The sequence below is a fragment of the Mus musculus genome, chromosome 10, assembly GCF_000001635.26.
Source record: "Mus musculus strain C57BL/6J chromosome 10, GRCm38.p6 C57BL/6J".
Classification (NCBI taxonomy): Eukaryota; Metazoa; Chordata; class Mammalia; order Rodentia; family Muridae; genus Mus; species Mus musculus.
This window is the reverse complement of record NC_000076.6, coordinates 52,382,553-52,404,611: the sequence shown is the minus strand read 5'-3', so window position 1 is coordinate 52,404,611 and position 22,059 is coordinate 52,382,553. Positions and strand designations below refer to the sequence as shown.

Below are 22,059 nucleotides of genomic sequence, written 5' to 3'. Positions count from 1 at the left end.
TTGATTTAAATGATAATTTTATTTGACATTGTTATTTGCCTAAGTTTCAGACTAAAACACAACTTGTTTCAAACCAGGAAAGAAGCCTACTTTTGTTTCCTCACAGATTTTAACTAATCCTTAACCCTTATTTTTTTTTCTTTCAAAAGTAGCAAGAACAACTTACAAAGAAGGCTTGCAATGTTTAAATGATAGCACACTTGTGCTTAAGACAGTGGACATTAAAAATCATTTTCTAAACTGGAAACAAAGCTCATCTCTAATCTATTTCATAATCGTCATCGTCGTCATCCATGTTGAGTCTGATGCTGGAAGAGTCTTCGGGTTTGGGTTTCTTCTTGGTCTCTTTGCTTTTCTCACTCTGCTGTAAGTGATGCTCACATTGCCTCAGGATCTTCTTGGAGGACATCCAGCTCTCCCCCTGTCGCTCTGCTGGGGCTGCGCACTGTCCCCCTTTCACGTCCGTGCCCTTGGCCTTCAGGACTTCCCTGGCTCGTAGGAGACTGCAAGTGCAGTTCCAGGGATTCCCATCCAGGTAGAGATGCCTGAGCCGAGGCAGCCCCTCCAGTGCCTTGAAATCTAAGGCCGAGATCCGGTTGTTCCTGAGGTTGAGGACCTGCAGTTGTTTGAGGTCCCTGAGCTCCCTTTCAGCCATGTCCTGGATGGCATTGCCCTTGAGGTCCAGCCTGGCCAGGGTCTTAGGGAGCCTACAAGATTAAAAAAACAACAACTTGAAAGGGAAGGCTGCAACCATGAGCCGTCATTCAAAGCCTCGTATGCAGCGCTCAGCGGCTGCTTCTCTATAGAGCCTCTTCTCTTCTCAAGGTAGAAAACAAGCTGTATGTTTGATATATGAAATTACAAAATGATTTGGTTTTAAGCTTTAAAATGTTCCCTTTCAAGAGATATACAAAAAAATGTTGAGGAATCAGTAGTTGGTCCCATTTTAGAAACAATGTAGTGATATGAAACAAATGTAAATAATGTCATGACTCCAAGCTAGGAGATAATATAAAAAAATGAATAAAAACTTATTTACAAGTGTTTGTAATATGTTGAATTATAAATGCAAAAAGCAATACAACACTACTGTCTAATATATGATTATAAAATATTATCAAAAAAATTAAAATTCTAATTCTATAAAAGCAAAAGCTTCCATGACTCAAAAATCTAGAAGCTATTAAAAACTGATGAATCAATAGATTTAAACATTTTTGTATAGGGATAGAGAGAAGGCTCAGTGGTCCTGAATTTAATTCCCAGAACCTATATGATAACTCACAACCATCTATAACTGTGGCCTCATGGGATCATGTGACTGCTCCTGTTGTGTAGATAGAAGTAAATGCAGGCAAAACGTCCATATTCATAAAATAAATGTTAAAAATTTTGTATAGCAAAAGACATGTTCAAAGTCAAAAGACAGAAGAAGGGCAGCTATGGCATGGCCAGCAATCTCCCTAACACAGGAGTCTCAAAGCTGAGACAAGGTGGTTATAAAACAAAATAGAAAATGGATGAGAAAGAGTAAGTAAAAGCTCACTTCTCAAATCACTGTCTATATTTGAAATGTCAGTTTCCCTTGTGTGTTGAGGGGGGGATCACTTTTTGATGTTTTGGACTGCATATACATGTCATGCTTTTCAATAAAAAGTTCCTTCCTAATTAGGAAAACATCTGTACATGTTAGAGATAATTCTTCCTTTCCTGACTATCACTGTAACTAACAATGAACTAGGTAAAGTGGGAACCGTGAGAATGTATGGAAGACAGAAGTAGGTGTATTAATTATAATAAACTTGATAAAGATAATGCACATGCCAAAAGCTTTCTGTTTTGTTTTATGTTTAGAGGAAGTGCTGGAAAGATTCTATGAGGTTTTAAACAAATATAATAAACAACATGGTATCTCTTAAAAGTTGAATAATGGGGAGCCAGAAAGATGGCTCAGCCGTTGAAGGTGACTACTTGAATTCAGTCCCCAGGACTCAAATGATGGAAGGGGGAGATCCAACTCTGGCAAGTTGTTCTCTGACCTCCAGGCAGGAGCCTTGGCATGTGCCCTAGACAAACATGCACACAGATGTAAATTTATGATGAGATAACGAGTAGTTAAGGAAATGATTGAGTGGTTAAGGGGATGATTGAGTAGTTAAGGAGACAGGTGAGTAGTTAAGGGAACAGTTGAGTAGTTAAGGGGATGACTGAGTAGTTAAGGGGATGACTGAGTAGTTAAGGGGATGATTGAGTAGTTAAGGGGACAGGTGAGTAGCTAAGGGAACAGTTGAGTAGTTAAGGGGATAACTGAGTAGTTAAGGGGATGATTGAGTAGTTAAGGGGATGATTGAGTAGTTAAAGGGATGATTGAGTAGTTAAGGGAACAGTGGAATAGTTAAGGGAACAGTTGAGTAGTTAAGGGGATGATTAAGTAGTTAAGGAGACAATTGAGTAGTTAAGGGGGCAGTTGAGTAGTTAAGGGGATGACTGAGTAGTTAAAGGGATGACCGAGTAGTTAAGGAGACAGTTGAGTAGTTAAGGGGGCAGTTGGGTAGTTAAGGGGACAGGTGAGTAGTTAAGGGGATGACTGAGTAGTTAAGAGGATGATTGAGTAGTTATGGGGACAGTTGAATAGTTAAGGGGACAGGTGAGTAGTTAGGGAAACAGTCAAAATGTATTGTGCACAAAGGGAAGAATATGCAAAAGGAAACTGTAGAGTGTGAGTGGTGAGGGGAGAGGAAGAGAAAGAGGAAAATAGAAGGGGGAAGGAAGAGTTAAAGAGTGGGAAAGGGGTGGGGAAGAAGGGGGCAGAAGGAGAGAGGACAAAAAATTAAAAAGATCAGATGTAGCTGAAAACAGGTTAAGACCAAGGCTGCTGATGGACTCACCGACTCATACAGACATAGATGGATTGGGAGAGCCTGCCTAAGCCCTTAGGTCATAGCTCTGAGACTATGAGGCTCCCTAATAAGTAATTACATTATACAGTCAATTTTTTTCTATGTAATTACAACTTTGATAGTTTTTAAAACAAAAGTATCTTGCCAAATATTCCTCATTGATGTTTCCTCATGCCCTTGCTAGTGGCTACCCATGTCCAGTCAGTCAGTTTTGCATACTTAGAAATCAAAACACACTTTTTACAGTGTGTTCATATTGCGCTGTTTCATTAGCAAAATACATTCCCTATGGATTTGGTTTGCAGGCTGGGAATTCTAAACCACTGCTTGAAGCTTCTGTCTCTAACCCCTAGCTTTATTTTCTGATTGACAATTCCACATGAGCAGCAGATGTGTCCAAGAGCCTGGGAAATACATCTGGCATCTACGGTAAATGACAGTGCTCACTCACCTCAGAGGGATAGACAACAGCAGATTCTGCTCCAGGGCCAGGTTGGACAGCTGAGAACACCTCTGAAGGGCCCCAGCCTCGAACAAGCTGACAACATTGTTGTCTAGAAACAGATGTTTCAGGTCTCGGAGGTCCTGGAATTCTGGTGCTGTCACTCTCTGAATGAAGTTACTGCTACAATCAAGCTTCTGTAACCTCGATGGTAGCCTGGGAGGCAACATTTGAAGCTGGTTTTGGGAAACCTCCAGAGTTGTTAAATTGGTCAGCTGCTGTGCCCCATCAATGGAAGACAGGAAGTTCTCTGACAGGTAAAGATGGGACAGGTTCTCCAAGTGTTTCATATCGCGAAACCTGACCACTTTGAGCTGGTTTCTCTCCATCTTTAAAGATAGCAAGGATTTGGGTAGATTTATGGGAATTTTAGTTAGAAAATTACCACTGAAACTGAGGAACTGCAAATTCTGTAGGGAAGTGAAGACATTCCCTGGTATAAGGTGGAGTTGGTTGTTCTCCATGCTCATGTACTTGAGATGCGGAAGGCTCAGAGGTCCAACCACGGACTCTATGTTGTTACCATCCACCATCAAACTCTGCAAACTGGCAAGTGGGGAGAGCATGCTGGGAGACAGGGACGAGATCAAGTTGTTTTTAAGTTCAAGGACTTTCAAGTTCTTCAGTCCTTCAAACTCTGATCCACGTAGAGCACATATGGCATTATCATTTAATTTTAACACCTCAAGGTTGGCTGGGAGAGCACTGGGGACTTGTCTCAATTTATTTTTCCAAAGTTCTAGAGTCTTTAGTGTACTCAGAGTTTTGAAGGTGTCATTTTCAATAGACTCTGTTCCACTGGCCAGCAGAATAAAATCTTCCAGAGCCAACAGTCCAGTGAAGTTAGATAGCTACAAAATAGCAACAACAATAACAGAGATGAGATGATGACAAAAAGGATGGAGTGAATAAGAAAAGAGAGAAATAAATTAAGATTCTGTAAAACAAACAAACAAACAAACAAACACCCATACACATTATCATTACTATACTAATGATATTTCAGACTTCTCTTCAGGTTCTTTATAAAGTTACCTTTTGGAATAATACTTTAAAATCAAGTCTAGATAATTTTTAAGCTTCTCTGGTAATTCCATTCACGTTTATAATATATTAAGATCACCACCACCCCTATCTTCCCTCTCCCCAACTCTTTCAGAATTCCCCTTCACATCTGCCTCCCAATTTAGGACGTGAGAAACCTGACTCATGCAGCCTCCGTCAGTGTAGGACATAACACTACTCTTTCACACACTACTGGCATATATATGATATTAGTCAACTCTTACCACATTTTTTTCTGTCCTAAGAAAATTCTTGTCTAGGTGGAAGGGCTTACACATTGCACAATGTTCCATACCCTAGAGTGTTCTTCTGTTGCATTACAATAGCCAGACATTAAACAATCTACAAATGTCTCACCATACTGTGAAAAGTTTCTAACCCTAAAAACTAAGATTACAAAAGGAAAAACATGAAAAGTGAAAACTTGAATGTCATAGATTCTTCAGGCATAGGGATATAACTTGAGACATTTTCAGTTATGCCAGAATTTGGAAAATAAGCCAATTTTCTATCCCCAATTTACATTGTACAAATGAGGAAAGATTCCCAAAGAGACAAATGCATACGTGTGTCCTCACAGTACACACTGGCACTGAGGTACGGATTGCTGCTGATATTTAGTACTTTCTCATTGATTCATCAGCTACATTAATTAATCCTAATCCTCACAGCGTAATTTTCATTGCATTTCCTCAGTATTTACAACTACCACACACTTCCTTATGTATTCCCAGTGGCCTCCCAACAACACTTCAAATTTGGGATTGCCAATGTTGGTATCAATGTGAGAAAACTGGGAAGTAGAAAGTGAAAGTTCACCAGGTTCTATGGCTTCAAAAGCCTGCCCTTCCTTGGCTACATTATTTTTTTTTTTTCATGACTGGCCTGTATTTCAAAAAGAACTCAAGACCTGGACACATAACCATACACTTTTTTTTTTAAAAAAATGGGTATTATATAGATGATCTTGTCCAGATCTCCCATTTTAGTGATGAACTTCAGTCTCCCCCTCCACCAAAAGGGAAGCAGTCCATTTCATTTGTCTGTGACATTCTGAAATGACCTGTCCTATGTATTTACCTTTTATACAGAGTTGGAAATAGACACCGACCCTCACTTCTTGACTTGTTAAAGAAGTCAAGAATCCCCAAAAGAAGAACCTGGTGTCACTAAAACTTTCACTTATCTAGAATGGCCACAAGCCCTGATAACTCTGAAAGGCTTGTCTAAAAGATGGCATAGATCCAGATACGTGATTCATTTGGGGATGAGACAAAGCACATTATCAGGTTTCAATTTGTTTTCATTTCTACATATGGAGTGCAGAGAGTGGCCTACATAACAGAGAGATTCTGCCTGGTCCTAGCTGAATCTAGTAGCTAGAATCTTAATATTTCTATTAAGCATGGAAAATATTTTCTTACTCTCTTTGCCAGAGTCAGCAGGGATTGGTTTTGATGTCTGTCAATTAAAGTAGTCACAATTTTCTAAAAATTTGCTGCTTAATTTTTTTCTACAAAGAATGATTACTGACCCTTCAGTGAGGAAAGCCAAGGCTTAAGAAGTTGAAATTTCCAGGTGACGGTGATGTATGTCTTTAATCCCAGCACTAGGAAGGCAGAGGCAGGTGGATCTCTGTGCATTTTGAGGCCAGCCTGGTTAACAAAGTGAGTTCTAGGACAGCCAGAGCTACATAGAGAAACCCTGTCTCAAAATAAACAAATGAGTAAAATAAAATAATAAAATAAAATTGCCTGCCCCACCATAGGTTGCCAGCAAGTAAAACAGTAACCAGCACATGTTTCCCACTCAAGTATATATTTCTATGAACCTTATGGCTGTAACATACATTTAAGGATGGAATGTAGAATTCTACTGATACCCACAGTAAAGAAGACGTTCACTGATTTTGAACACTGGGGATGGGTTTGCTGAGCTGACAGTGGGAAAACTGAATCTGCCAGAATGGATTTCCCCTGTCCATGACCTCAGCAAGGATGTGCTCACAAAGGTGGAAAGAGACGCATTTGGCCTAGAATTAACATAGGCATGGTGGGCAGCTCATTCAGGTTTCTTAATAAGACAAAGCAAGTGACGTGGTGTGCAGCAGGTTTGCTCCCACTCCTGAAGGTTTTGCTTCTTGTTTCTGTCTGGGGCAGGCTGGGGTTCAAACATCAACTCATCTCGGACTCTTTATAGGTCCAAGAGATGAAAATGACAAAACAGCCACCCCCAGAAAGAGTTGACTTATGACCTGTATGAAGCAACAGCAATTAGTTTCTAATGCAATTGTGATATTCCTCTCTGATTAGGAAAGGAACATTCAGTCTCTATAAACTGTCTTCAAGCTTTGGGGAAATATGGAAAGACAATAAAAATCCCACAGTCGCATCTCTGACCCATAATTGTTCCTGTCTCAAAGAACTGCAAGGATGGAGATGGAGAGGATCCTGAGGAAAAGAAGGTCCAGTGATAGGCCCAAAGTGGGATCCAGCTCACAGGGTGGTCCCAAGGCCTGACCCTATTACTGAGGCTATGGAGAGCTCACACAAAGGGACCTATCATGACTGCCCTCCGAAAGACCCAACAAGCAGCTGAAAGAGGTGCAGATATTTGCACCCAACCAATGGACAGAAGCTGCTGACCCCTGTTGCTGAATTAGAGAAGACTGAAGGAAGCTGAGGAGAAGGGTGATCCTGTAGGAGGACCAGCAGTCTCAATTAATCTGGACCCCCAGGATCTCTTAAACATGGGACCACCAAACAGACAGCATACACCAGTTGATCTGAGGCCCCCAACACACATACAGTAGAGGACTTTCAGGTCTGTGTTCATTCAGAGATGATGCACCTAACCCTCAAAAGACTGGAGGCCCCAGGGAGTTTAGAGGTCAGGTTGGGTTGGGGGTGGGGGAATCCATGTGGAAAAGGGGTGGGGAAGAGGTGTGGGATGTGGAGAAGTATGAGGGTGTATGGGGAATGGAATATGGAGTGTAAACAATAAATTAAAAATAAAATAAAATTTAAAAAGAATCAATATAACTTCTCTTACACACACACACACACGCACACACGCACGCGCACACACACATATGCACTAATGTATGTTAGAATAATTTATACCACAAGTGTATTCACATTTGACCCCTGCCATAGAAGAGAATCCATCATTTGGGCTCGTAGACTTGTATTGACTGGCAATAGTGAAGTGAATTTAGCTCTGTTTTGCGGATGTGGACACAAAGAACTGAATTGAATCTTCACCCCGCTAACAGGAGTGAACTTGGTGCCCTTGCAGTGTCCACATGGTATTTTGGTATCACATGCTTTTCCTGGCTTTCATTCAGTACAATCAAGTACTTTAATGTAGCTAAAAAATATCTATGAGTTACTGATTAATGATAGAAAAAAGATGAGGAATTAAAAGAGTACAAAGGGCTCCTTTCTCATACCACATGTAAAAATTAACTGGATACAGATTTTAGACCAAAATCTAAAAGCCAAAACTTTAAACTACCAGAGAAACTTATAGGCGTAAATACTCATGACCTTGACTTAGGTGATCCATCTTAGATATGAGGCTGGAGGCACAAATGAATCACACACACACACACACACACACACACACACGCGCGCGCGCGCGCGCGCGCGCGCGCGCGCGCGCGAAAGAAACCAGACTCATTTAAAGCTAAAAAATTCTGTGTGTTGAAAGGATGCTACCAAAATAATAATAATAATCCCACATACTGGTAGAAAACATTTGCAAGTAATATCTCTAATAAGAGACTTGTGTTTGGGATATCTAAAGAATGCATACAATGTGATAATTAGGATACAAATAACCCTAATTAAAAATAAACAAAGCACCTGCATTTATGCCTCTCCAAAAACAATATACAAATGATCAGCAAGCAAATGGAAAAAGAAAAACAACAAAAAAATTCAATGTCATTAACCAATGGGGAAGCACAAATTAAAACTGCAGTGAGATACTTCCTGAAACCCATTAAGATAGCTACAAGAGTCCAGCACTTGGGAGGCAGAGGCAGGCAGATTTCTGAGTTCGAGGCCAGCCTGGTCTACAAAGTGACTTCCAGGACAGCCAGGACTACACAGAGAAACCTGTCTCGAAAAAAAAAAAAATAGCTACAAGAGAGACAAGGGAGACAGGGAGACAGGAAAAGAGAGAGAGAGGTGGGGAGGAAGAAAGGGAGGGAGGGAGAAGAGAGAGAGAGAGGGAGAGGGAGAGGGAGAGGGAGGGAGAGGGAGAGAGAGAGAGAGAGAGAGAGAGAGAGAGAGAGAGAGAGAGAGAGAGAGAGAGAGAGAATGTTGATGAGGATATAGAGAATTTGGAAGCATCAAATTTGCTATAGGAATACAAAATTGTGTATCCACTGTGGAAGATAGGACAACAGCTCCTCAAAATGCTGGTAGAGTCCCCATTTCAAGAAAAAAATATTCCTATATAGATATCAAAGAAAAGGGGGACAATCTAGAAAGGGGGACAATCTAGGTCCATATAAAAACTTCTGTGCTCACAATAGACAAAATAAAGAAACAATACAACTGTCCAATGACTACAGTGGATAACAACCCATCATATGTATACATATATTTTATATATGGTGATATACATATATATTATGTATATATGATATATATTTTACAATGTATGTGTGTATGTGTATGTATGTGTGTGTGTGTGTATATATATATATGTATATATATATATACATATATATATATACACACACACACAGACATATTAAAATCCAGATAGCCTTTTAAAGGAAGGAAATTCTGACATAGGCTACAGTAGGGATGAACCTTGAGGATGTTATGTTAATTGAAAGAAGCCAATCACATAAGACTGTAAGTATAGGAAGGAAGGCTGAATTCAGTTTGAAGCATATGGTTTTGAGATCCTTCTTTGTACATAAGTGAAGAAACCCAGTGGCAACTGAGTAAATATGAAATATGAGGGGAGTGCTGTATTAAAAATTTGGGTAGAGGAGCCATCATTACTGACATACACTGAGGTCACTTAAGAACATTGTTTAAGGCTTACTGAGAAACTCCAAAAGGGATGAAGGGAAGGAAAAACTGTGGAGAAAAATAAATGAACAAAGGATAAAATGGAGAGTCATGACATGAGTGTGTGTGTGTGTGTGTGTGTGTGTGTGTGTGTGTGTGTGTGTGAGTGTGTGTGTGTGTAACCATGTGTGGCTTCACTGAAAGCAAGGGAACACAAATTTCTGGAAACTGGAAGTGTGCAGCCAGGATTTAGAATTTTAGTTATATGGAATGGGAAGGAGTCAGACATCAGTGAATTAAACAATAGACAAGAGGTGAAAGCTGATGCAGACAGAGTTTAGAAAAATCACAGGGGTCATAGGGAGAAGAGGGGAGGAAATGTGGGAACTTTGCTATTGTAGCACAAGCGCAAGTGTGTGGCTTAGAACAAAGAGCTATGGAGGAATGACTCCTGCTGATGTGGGGGTGGAGAACACCAAAGTGAGGCCTGGGGAGAGGTGAGAAGGATCCAGTGTTAGCACCCACTGATTAGGAATGAAGGCAAGAGTTTTGTTGTGATCTGTCAGCACAATGGAAGGCCAGCATCTGTTGAGAATGAGATAGTAGAATGACTAGCAAACGCAAAACTGCACTAGACTTGTAGACGACTGAATGAAGTCAGGGAACCTGAGCAGAAAGGAGAAAGGGATGAGCAAGATGCAGATGACGCTGGAGACCTCATCTTCAGGGCAGCTCCAAACCATCCAGTTATGTGACCCTCTACAGCAGTACACACTTGTCTAGGTATAGGAGAAACAGGGGAGAATTAGCACTCTCCTTTAACATTGAGGTTTTTCTGGAAGGGTGTTTAGATAATCAAATGTGGGATAGAGATGGAAGGGGTAGAGAAAGAGGGGAAACAGGAAATCAACTGAGTATCCGGGAGAACAGGCTTTGTAAACTTAGGACTGCATGTCTTCACAAGTTAAAAAGAGAGGCAGCCAAATGGAGAAGTGGTCAAGGTTTTCTGAGTGGAGAAGGTCACAGTGGTAACTGCAGGTACAAGTTATGATTTTCATAGACCCAAGTGATATAACTAAGATGGCTGAGGTAAAGTGGAATTGAAGAGAGCTGCGTTTTTTGAGAACAAGAAGGCACGAGACTGGGACACTAGACTTGGCATCGACGTAAAGACCAAAGACACCCAAGAAGATCCAGGACTTAGGGTGGAAGAGAAGGCAATGAGCTGGTAGGGAAGAGGCCAGGCACAGAATGTTGAGGGGGGAAAGGGAAAAGAAAGACTATTATGGACCAAAAATATGAATCTCAGAGAAGTAAACATTTTTACAGGCAAATCTGATTTAAAAATCCTTTTATCCTAAAGGCAGAAGCAGATGTTTCAGACTTTTATCCTGAATCTCAAACATGACATTCAATGACATAATCCTAAACAGTTAAATTTTAAGAACAAGTCACAAACCCACTAAAGTGCTACTTATATATTAGTGTTTATAATTAAATCATATAAAATTTGTGTTACTAATAATCTGAGATTTACTCAAAGATAGTTTTCTTTACATATGGGCACTAGTTCTGTTAAGTCTAAACTAAAAAAGTAGAATAGACCTTGTATTCACTGTAGAATATGCATTGTGTCCACTGTATACAAGTGAAATATGGAACCTTAGTTTTTGTTTCTTCAAAAAAAAACAACCTCTTTCACCGATCTTTCTGACATGACCTGCCCTTCTAAGAGACAAATGACAGAGTTAAAGTCATGGAAATGGCAGTACTACTGTTCAATAAGCCCAAACAGGTGACAAATTGACTCAATCAATAACGGAATTTGACAAATCATCAATTCACAACAAAGTGGCAGGATAGGATTATGACCAGAGTCAGCAGGCAGTTTAGGTCCCAGCACAAATATTTAAGTGTCTCCCATTTACCCAGCTGTCTTGTTTAAATGCTAAGACCAAACAGGCAAGGTCAGATTTGCTTTCTGGTATTAGGTACCATTAGAGTAGAAGAGGAAAACAAACACAGGGGATGATTGTACTTGTTGAACCTCAATAGTAACACCATGCCATTTATGTTAAACGAAGACACTCCCGTGAAAAACTCTTAATAAAATAAAAGTGCATGGGTGCCTCTATTTGGAGGGGAGATAGCTTAACATAAACCCACTCAGAGAGAGGCTAGCTCCCAAGTTTTCAGAGAGCTAGTTCCTTATCTCAGGGCTTGGACCTCTGAGTAAATAGCAGTGAAAACTGAAGGGAAAACAGAACTGCCACAGACCCTTCTATCTAGAAGAGGACTTATCCATTGCAGCCTTCACACATCATCAAGGCTATTAAAAATGAGACACAGAGATCTGCTAGTAGCTTGTTTAAGATGCTTGTGTATCTAACTAGAGGGGACCTTTGTCTCCTGCTTCCTTCCAAAGCACCAGAAATCAAAAGTAAATTTCTTTTAACTTGTAAACATCAGAAGAATCTATAGTACTGTTTCGAGGGTCCTCTGGATATGGAAGCAAGATGTTGTAATTCAAGGCATATCTCAAGTTCTGAGAACTGCCAGTAACAGTTTGACAAATTTAAAACCACATATCTCCATCTAGGTTTCCACAAAGTTCAGGCACCTGACTGGATGTGTATGTGTATGAATGAGTCAGCTCTACCAGGTCACCTTATCCTCTTATGACACTCTGTTCTATTACCTATGGGGTAAAATAAAAGCTTTTTGTTTTGGTATGACTTGTGTTGCAAGCAGGGCAATTGTGCTCCTTAAGAAAGAGCTTATACGGGCTGGTGAGATGGCTCAGTGGGTAAGAGCACCCGACTGCTCTTCCGAAGGTCCAGAGTTCAAATCCCAGCAACCACATGGTGGCTCACAACCATCTGTAACAAGATCTGACTCCCTCTTCTGGTGTGTCTGAAGACAGCTACAGTGTACTTACATATAATAATAAATAAATCTTAAAAAAAAAAAAAAAAAAAAGAAAGAGCTTATACTTCTTGAGCACTTTGTCACAGCTTAGTTTCTCAATTGTTGAATAAAAATTGAATCAAAATCCTGGCTTTCAGGGCAAGGTGTATGTGGCTAGTTCTCAAAAAATACATATTCAGAGGCACATAGCATCCCACTGATGCCCAGCAAGCAGGTAATACAAAAGCTTAACTTGAGAATTAACACTTTTCAGTGAGAATGATTTAAGTTAAAACCCCCATACTTATCCCACACCCTCCCCCCCCAAAAAAAAAAAAGAAACTGTAGCAACTCTGATAGAAAATGACATGATTACCTGAAGGTGCTGGATTCTGCTGTGGCTAATGTAGAGTCTCTTGGTGGTGGAAGGAATGCCTGATGGGAGTTCCATGAGCCTGTAGCATTGTACAGACTGCATAGAATCACAACTGCATCGTCCTGGACAGTTTGCACTGAGGCCATTGGTAAGAGAGAGCCCCAAAAGAAAAGCCCAAAGCGGGTGCATTGTCCAACACAGAGGTTTGCAAGTAGCAAGCAACTGTTCAGGTGACACCTTACTTTTTATACCACGGAGTCTGATAACAGAATCTTTTGAATGTGTGCTTGTCCTTGTGAGAAGACAGGGGGTTGGGGGTAACTCCATTTGTTCCATTTGTCTGGGTTAGCAATCATTACAAAGAGGAAGGGCGTAAACATTGATAAGCTGCCTTAATATCTCTAGGTGAACAAAACCCTGTGTTATTTATGGCTTGCAAGTCTAAACTGCAAACACTTCTATTATCTGTAGTTTCCTCAGTTTTGTTAAATGTGACACTAAGGAATTAGTGGAAAAAGACAAAGAGCTGTTTTATAGTGGGCCATAAAACCTTTGCATTTTCTGTGACCCTATATTAAAACCATTTTTGCAGGACCTAAGCTAGCAGGTGTTTTCTTCTCACATTAATTATTAAGGGGAAATAGGCAGGTTCGATATTTGTTACCATTTTGGTGACATTTTATTGCTAGATGAAACAATGGGTTGCAATGAGAAATATTTAGAACCACAGATAAGGAGCTTAGTTTATCTACCTCTTAATTCACCCAAACATAATGCTTTGGGAAAATATCTTTCTTATTCAAAAATATTAAGTCTATTATAAACAAAACACTTAGTTGACTCTATTTGACTTCGAACAACAATGGTACAAAGGCTCTTTATTTTCTTCACAGAGATTTGCTGGTTGTGAAATCTTGTAAAGATGTAAGCGTAGAGGATCATTTTATCCAGGTACCCTGGTTGTCTGTCGTAGCTTTGTGTCCTACACAGGGCATTGGAGCTGGGGCCTTTGGGAGTGTTTAACAGAGAACTGAGCTCTGTTATGCTGCCAAGCCTCTACGAGTGCTCCAGAGCAAACCTTTGCTGTAGAAAAGCTCCTCCAGGGACCCCTGAGCTCAGATGATATGATTGCCCTTTGAGGCCAGTTTCATTGACTTAATAACCACTGATTTGACTTTCAGGGTACCAGTATTATGTGTCTTTCTCATTTGTTTTTCTATTTGCTAGGCTGTATTCTATCAGAGACTAAGAATGATAAAATATTTTTCATCAATATTATGCCTTTAAATATCTTATTGCTTTTGTCTAATAATAGTTACTTTTTAAGTTTTTAAAGCAAAAAGTGTATAATTGATTTTAATAATCTGGAAGAAAATAGAAAAGGGCAATCAAGGTGGCTCTTTGGGTAAAGGCAGCTGCCTGCAACCCTGATGACCTGAGTTCAATACCTGAGACTCATAGGCGAGAACTGATTTTCAAAAGCTATCCTCTGACCTGCAAGTGCCCTTCCTTCCCCCCTCTTTCCCTACTCTCTCTCTCTCTCTCTCTCTCTCTCTCTCTCTCTCTCTCTCTCTCTCACACACACACACACACACACACACACATACACACACACACACATACACACACACACACACAGAGCAAAATGTAATAAAACTTTTAAGGACAAAAAATAGCAAGAAGGCAGGGAAGTCAGCTTTAGTTATATCACAAAGTTAAACATTTTTCTAGCCCTTTTCTAGGCTTAGGCTTTGAAAAGACAAGAGAAATGCTCACTGCACATTTTATGTGCGTCTGGATGTTGCTAAACAGATGACTTTAAGTTACTTTCATATTTTGTAGCATCTAATGTGGAGATCGAAGGCTCCTTTCAGTATTTATTGTGCTATGAAGTTGCTATAGACCTGGTATGGTGGAACACCGTAATCTCAACTCAGGAGACTGAGACGGGAGAATTGTGAGTTCTAGGCAAGTCTATTTTATATAGGAAGACCCTGTCTAAAAGAAAAAAGAAATAGCAGCAGGAAGTCCCCTGCTGCTCAGCTCCTTTCTACTGACATCTGGAGCTTCTGCATTCTGACCAAGAGCTAGACATACATGGCTCAGGTTTCTAGTAATTGAATGCCTAAGATCAAGAATAAGGCATGTGGTTCATTCCGAGCACTTCTGATGTTTTTACCAGGTTTCCTGGAGGGTGGAGGAAGGAAATGCTGATCAAGGAATGTGATGTATTTCTCAAGCACAGAAACACAATGATTTACCCAACAGCTCTATTCAATATGTACACCAAAATCTAGGTTTTAATCTTTTCGGCACAGTCTCAAGGAACTAATCGCCTCCAGATTTGAAATGGGCTTGGACTAGGTTTTGGTTCAGCTTCTTACATCAGATTCCTTCCTGACTTATTATTTTTACTCTCCTCCACAGAACCTATTTTTATTTTAAGGCTAGGTTGTTCCCAGTCACCTAGTGGCCTGAGCAGTGAGAGTTACAGACCAGTGCTCAGTAGCCAGTCCCCGAGCCCAGTCAGTGCCTTAGCCCTCCAGTTTTCCTGGGCAGGCCCAGCAGCCACCTACATATTTTCAGATCTGTCTTCCACCTCGGGAGTAGTCACAGAAAATTCAGGAGCTGCCACAGACCCTACCCCCTGGCCTTTCTCCTTGACCACTGCCTTTTTGCAATCCCTTCCCTTTCCTTCTCACCTGCATGGGGTATGACTTCTCACGAGGGCTTACAGGAGATGGTGCTGTGCATCACGGAACGTCTCAAGCCATCACTCACTGCAACACTGCAGCTGAGGGAGCTCTTTGGCTACATGAAATGGCCATGTTCACATTGCAGAGAAGGATCTATGTACAAAAGATGCCTCTGTGAGGGGTTGCTGGTTCATCTTTGGACCTGTCACTACTAGAAGACATGTGACCTGGAAAGTTGCTTGAATAAGGTTAATAAAGGGCCTAGGAATGAAGCTACCAGCAGTAGGAATGGCTCCAGTGGCAGGCAGTATATTTCAATAAAGCTCACTGAAATTCGTTCCTAGAGACGAGATGAGCCTGACATTGGTAGAGTTCTCATTGGCAACAGTGGTTTGAGCTTCCAGCAGCAGTAGCTTCTCCCAGGTCCTATTCAGATATCTGATGTAGGTACCATCACTTTTCCTTTATAGATGTGGCTGCTCTGTGTAAAAATCAAGGTAGGTGCCACCTAAGTGGATTCCTGCTGCAAAGAGTTCCTTTTTCTTTGTTCGCAGGATTTCAAGGGCTTTGGGCACAGTGTGCAAGTTGTTCTTAAGTTATGACCAGAATCAAGAGCAATAGCATACGAGCCGTTCCTGGGACAGCCTGCAAAGTAAAACACTTCTGGTTCTCATGAAACTATAGGGGAAGGGACAGTGTTATTGGCTTCTAGTGGGTAATAGGCAAAGATAATCCAGCTAAACACCCTATAGGGACAAATGTCACCCATGGGGGGGGGGGGGGAATTTACAGTCCAGAATGTCAGTATTGCCATTGTTGAAAAAAAAAAAAAAGGAAAAAACTACAGGAAACACAAATGAATATTGACTTTTACTGATCTATTAAAAACCAAAGATCAAAAATAATTGGCCTCTACTCTAAAATTTTATTTTTGGAGCAATTATCACCAAAGGCACCATGAAGAACTCTGTAGAAATTGCTTTTAAGTGAGTGTTCCTGATGTGTTAAATGGAGGACTTAACTCTTGTTTCTGACATTTTGATGAATTTTAATTAGTGTCACAGGATATCTGCATGAGAAGGAAGCTCAGAGATAATATTCTGAATAACCTCTTCACTACTATCCATAGAAAATTTAAGTCCAGAAAAGAAATTGACTTACTATATCAGGCCTGATCTGGCTCATAATCTGACCATAAACTTAACAGAAAGCTTTACAAAAATAAAAAACACATAGACTTCTTAGTATTAAAAAATACTTTAAGGATATTTTAATGCATATACAGTTCTTTCAAAATAGTTTATTCTGAAACATGCTGAATACAGGTGTTAAAGTAAAACAGAAAAAATACACTTCATTTTTCTTTTTGTTTTGTCTTGTTTTCTCTCATAAAATGAAGACAGCTGGGAATAGTGGTACCCACAGTTCCAGCACGTAAGAGGCTGAGGCAGAAGAATAGTGAACCTGGGCTACAAAGCAAGTCTCATAAGTAGTTCTGTCAATGCATTCGTGTAGTCTAAAAATTGAAGTACAAAGCAAAGAAAATGTATTTAGAAATGTACCTCCTCTTCAGGAAGGGTCTTATAGAAGTAATCTATTAGAAACATAGCAAAGGAGGTTAATGAGCGGGAGTTTGTGTTTGGTCTATGAAGACTGACAACCTGGGAAGTAAACAGTAAGTTGACAGTGAATAAAGAGAAAGAGTCAATGACCGGTAAATGCTGATAGCCATTGATAGATAGTGGTCTTAGATAATGAGCAGTGGGGGACGGTAAATGAAGAGTGTGGGCTTAAAGACTAACTGAAAGTTAGTCTTAACAGTACAAAGAAATGGGAACTGAAAACTTTTGTCATGCTTTAAGTCTGTATACACCGTACAAAATATAGCATCTGAGACCCTTTAATTGTAGAACAGAAGAAAACAATTTTAAACCTTAAATTATCCTGAGCTTAATAAACAAGACAGAATATTGCTAAATAAACATTTCTATGTTGAAGACATATTATTTAAATTTTAAAGACTAATGTGGATTAAGAAATATGTCTATGCCTTAGACAGTATAAAAATCTATTTAGATATGCTCTGTTGCATGTATCAAAGGTGTTTGAAAAGCAACTGCTTTTAGAATTTCCTAGGTAAATAATGAATTATCTTAACCCTCAAAGTCATCTACAGTTACAGCATTCCTCCCGGAGTCCATAGAATTTGAGTTTTGTTTTGTTTTGTTTTGTTTTGTTTTGTTTTGTTTTACAAAATTTGTGTGTGCACGTGTGTGTGTGAAAGCACACATGTTCATATAAAGAAAAGGCCAGAGGGTGACCGTAAGTGACTTTTGTAATTCTACAATTTAGTTTTAGAAGCAAGGTCTCTCACTGAAACTGGATCTCATTGATTCAGCTGGATGGGCTGACCAGCAAGACCCCAGAAGCCTCCTGTCTGTCTCAAAGCACTGAGAGCATAGATGCACACCACCAGATATGACTTCTTTTATGAGGTGTTAAGGGTCCCAACTGAGGCCTTCATTCTTGGTCACCAAGCATTTTATTTGCTGAGCCATCTCCCAAGCTAGCATCTGAGATTTCAACCTAAGCAGGTCCCAGCGTAGGGCTTACCTGCTAAGGTGTTTCATATGGCGACCACAAAGCACTATAGCAGACACTTGCAGAACCCTAAGTGGGAATGGAATCCACAGCTGCACATGAGAAAAGAAAGGCAGGTGACTGAGCTAACCCTAAGTCACTCCACCAAAATTCTCACATTTTTAGAATAAGACAAGGAGTTTCCCCATTTATATTAAAAGAAACAGAGGAAGAATGTGGCTTAATAAGTCACCCCAAAACACTCAAATTTACTTCTTTTGTATGAATTTCTCAAATGTATAAATCATAACAATTTTATTTGACAAATATCATGACTATAAAATAAGTACAATGTTCTGAGGCTTCCCCACATTGTTAAAAGAAAATGGCAATACTTTCCTGACATTTCTTAACCCATCATACAACTGTTTAAAACTACTCAGAGAATCTAATCTCTTTTCCTACTCCTGGCAGGGCTACAGGAAATCAATGGGAACACAGAATGCTTAGCATAAACCTTGGAACAGAGTAGACTTTAAAACTCAATAGTCTCACTAGCCTGTGCAAGGCAGGCTTTCCATATTTTCTAGTGTCACTACGATTGGTGGTGCACTAGAGGAATCTACACCATTCACTGACTTTACAGATACCAACCAACTACCAAAGGACACACCAGAATCTTCCCACTTTCTCTGGTTTCCTCAGTCTTCACTCTGTCTTTAGTGGTAAAACTCAATATGAACAAAACAAGATTGTCAATCTGAATGTCTGAAACTCAGCAGTTGAGAGGCAGAGACAGGATGATTGTTAGAAATTTTAGGCCACCCTGGTCTATAAACAAGATCCCGGCCAGCCAGAGAGATACATAGCAAGACCCTGTCTCAAAGCAACAATGACAAATTAAAGACAGACTAGTTTTAGTTATATTATTTTATTTTAAATCACACAAGCATGATTTATGAGTTGGAAATATCTCCCAACCCAACAGTCTTTTTAAAGCCATGTGAAAGTGTCACAATACAAAACATCCAAGTCCAAATGCCAGCAAAGACAAAGCAACAAATGCAGATAGAGCACACTGACAACAGATGGCAGCACCTGACCACTGAGCCTCTTTTTCCACTTGCCTGTTCTATTGAGACTTCCACAACTGCAAAATCCCAAATTAGAGTAGGCAAAATGTTCTATTAGGACACCTCATGTGCATTTAAAGTCATCAATGAATACTACGATAATGAGTCCATAGAATGTGGCAGTCCATAAGATGTAGTATAATAATGTGACATGTGACCATGTGACATGAAACTAACCTGAGACATCCAAGGTATGACATGGCATTACTTGAAGTTGTAAAGGCTGTGATAGAAATGAAGTTGGGTTCTTTCATGCTGAAAATTAGGATCATTATCAGCCATAAGAACAATGGTCACTCCTTTCCCCTGGCTGGCAGCGCCGCAGGATGCCTGGAGCTACTGTAAAAGACATTAACCAGCAGGAGTTCGTCAGAGCTCTGGCAGCCTTCCTCAAAAAGTCCGGGAAGCTGAAAGTCCCCGAATGGGTGGAAACAGTCAAGCTGGCCAAACATAAAGAGCTTGCCCCATATGAGAACTGGTTCTACACATGAGCTGCTTCCACAGCACGGCACCTGTACCTCCACGGGGGTGCAGGGGTTGGTTCTATGACCAAGATCTACAGAGGAAGGCAGAGAAATGGTGTCAGGCCCAGCCACTTCAGCAGCGGCTCTAAGAGTGTGGCCCACCGGGACCTCCAAGCCCTGGAGGGGCTGAAAATGGTGGAAAAGGACCAAGATGGGGGCGGAAAGCTAACACCTCAGGGACAGAGAGATCTGGACAGGATCTCAGGACAGGTGGCAACTGCCAACAAGAAGCATTAGATGGATGCTGGGTTAATAAATTGTCTCATTCATTAAAAAAATAAAAGAATGGTCACATAAGCACAAAATATACTTCAGAGTCTCTCACGTAATTAGTAAATTTGGTATTTTAAAAGAAATATAATTTGCACTTGTGTGATTTATCTAAAAGGCGTTACAATGGGAAATGCATTTTTACACGTTGTTTATAGTTTTATATGTATACACCTGAGAAATACTGTCTCAAAAGGCTTTCACAAAAGGTCTGCCAATTTTTCATACTAGCAATATGAAATAGATTCCTTATTCTTCTGTATCCTGTAGCTAATGCCAAAGAGACCTACATTAAAATGTCTGCTGTGTGCCATTACTAAAACATTTAATCTGTCTACAATGTACTTATAAAAGAGTAATTATACTTACTGTAGGATGCTTTGAGAATCAAAGAAATAACTCTATACATAGAGCATTCTTAATTAAAAGGTATCGTTATTGTTCCAAGTATTTCCCCATTCTCACACAGTAAGTTTTATTTATTTATTTCATGTTCCTCAGCAGGCAGGGAGAAGTATCATTAGAGAAAATAGCCTGGAGTTTTCTCAGTGTTCTTGCAAATATTGTATACAAAAATATAACAGACTGGCATGAGGGGTGGTAGGCAAGGAGACTGGAGAGATGGCTTAGTAGATAAGAGTATTTGCTGAAGAGGAATTTAGTTCCTAGAACTCACATAGTGGCTAACAGAATCTGTAATTCCAGTTCCAGAGGGTCTGGTACTCTATTCTGGCCTTTGTGAGAGCCATGCATGCTTATGATACACAGACATACACATACATTTAGGGCAAACACACACACACACACACACATTTAGGCCAAACACCCATCAAGCCTCTTTTTCCACATTCATGTTCTGTTGTGACTTCCAGAATTGCAAAATCCCAAATCAAAGCGGGCAAAATGTTCTATTAGGAAACCTCATAAACATTTAAAGTCACCACTGAATACCAAGAAAATGAGCACACAGGATGTGGCAACTGCTACATAGTCACATCTACTGCTAAGTAGCAGATAGTGGGATGTGTGTGTGTGTGTGTGTGTATAGGTAGGTAGATATAGATAAATTATTTTATTATATATTTATATATAAAATACAACCAACCATTCGAAGAGGATGTTTTATACTATTGTGTACTAAGCCTATGAGACAGTCTCTGACTAAACTCAAGGGAAGAGTTGCATGGTTAGTTTTACTTGTCTAAGTTTGCTGAAGTCATAATAGCTTTTGCTTGATGGTAAGCAGTCATGCATTGGAGTAACCAGAGTGCAAACTAAATCTGTTATTTCTTAATTCTTATTGGTACTGCTTTGATGAGAGGCACACAATGCCATGCAGACTTTGGTTGATGATTTATTAGAAAGGTCCGTCCCAAGAACAACTTCCGAAAGATTATGGACTAATTTTCCACATACTCCCGTAGGCGAGTCAGGAAGCACAATTCCTACCTGCCTACTCTAATTAGTCTGGCTTCTCCTTTCCCTTCCGGACAGTCTACTGTTGGTTTAGACAGGGGTGGAGTTGGAGAAGTGGAAGAGATGAGAGGCAGGACACAAAGAAAGCTCTTGATAAATGCTCTCAAATGCACGCAACACTGGAATTAAAAGTCGTGAGAGCCTCACTGTCTTACTAGTTCGGCTTGGATGAGGTCGTTTCATTAGATTTTATGTCCTCAGTGCCTCAATCGGGATATGTATTCAATGTTTATGAACATATGAAAATAACATGGGAACGAGCACAATACTAGTTTATAAGATGATTACAGCATCCCAAGTGGTTGCTTTAGAAATATACGATCTGTGATGCAGTAAGATGAGTGCTATGTACCAAGTGATAACACTTTCACTTTACCTTAATTGCCAAGTGAAGTAAACTTTGGAAACCTTGTTACCCAAGCAAGGTAACACCACTGAGGTGGGGCAGCTAGTATGTAATAATACATTGGCCTAGAACCCCAGCTTGTCAATCATAGAAGGAGGAACCATTGATTCAACAAAACTTGCTCAGTAGCTTCCATAGGCAGCTTCTGGCTGGAATGCACCGTCAGGTTTAGCAACATTAGCCAGTGTCCC

The 22,059-nt window shown here is 40.1% G+C and overlaps 1 protein-coding gene and 1 pseudogene across 3 annotated transcripts; one reads left to right on the top strand and one right to left on the bottom strand.

Moving 5' to 3' along the window:
* Positions 1 to 15,748, bottom strand: Nepn (nephrocan). Of its 3 annotated transcripts, XM_006512818.4 has the most exons (4): positions 15,486 to 15,748; positions 12,784 to 13,123; positions 3,352 to 4,253; positions 1 to 707 (listed from the first exon to the last, which is right to left on the bottom strand). In XM_006512818.4, exons 2-4 carry the CDS (start codon positions 13,117 to 13,119, stop codon positions 260 to 262), a joined length of 1,686 nt encoding a protein of 561 aa, XP_006512881.1. In that variant the 5' UTR covers positions 13,120 to 13,123; positions 15,486 to 15,748; the 3' UTR covers positions 1 to 259. The 3 variants fall into 3 exon arrangements, with proteins under 3 accessions (XP_006512881.1, XP_006512882.1, NP_079960.1); XM_006512819.4 differs by lacking the exon at positions 12,784 to 13,123 and having other exon boundaries at positions 15,486 to 15,746; NM_025684.2 differs by lacking the exon at positions 15,486 to 15,748 and having other exon boundaries at positions 8 to 707; positions 12,784 to 13,004.
* Positions 19,491 to 19,986, top strand: Rps19-ps10 (ribosomal protein S19, pseudogene 10; annotated as a pseudogene).

Excerpts from the sequence above, each read along its gene's own strand:
- Nepn (XM_006512818.4), bottom strand. The coding sequence starts at position 13,119 with ATGGAACAAATGGAGTTACCCCCAACCCCCTGTCTTCTCACAAGGACA. Across the intron at positions 4,254-12,783 it reads GCAGAATCCAGCACCTTCAG|CTATCTAACTTCACTGGACT; the intron begins GTAATCATGTCA and ends GCTATTTTGTAG. Across the intron at positions 708-3,351 it reads CTGTTGTCTATCCCTCTGAG|GCTCCCTAAGACCCTGGCCA; the intron begins GTGAGTGAGCAC and ends TTAATCTTGTAG.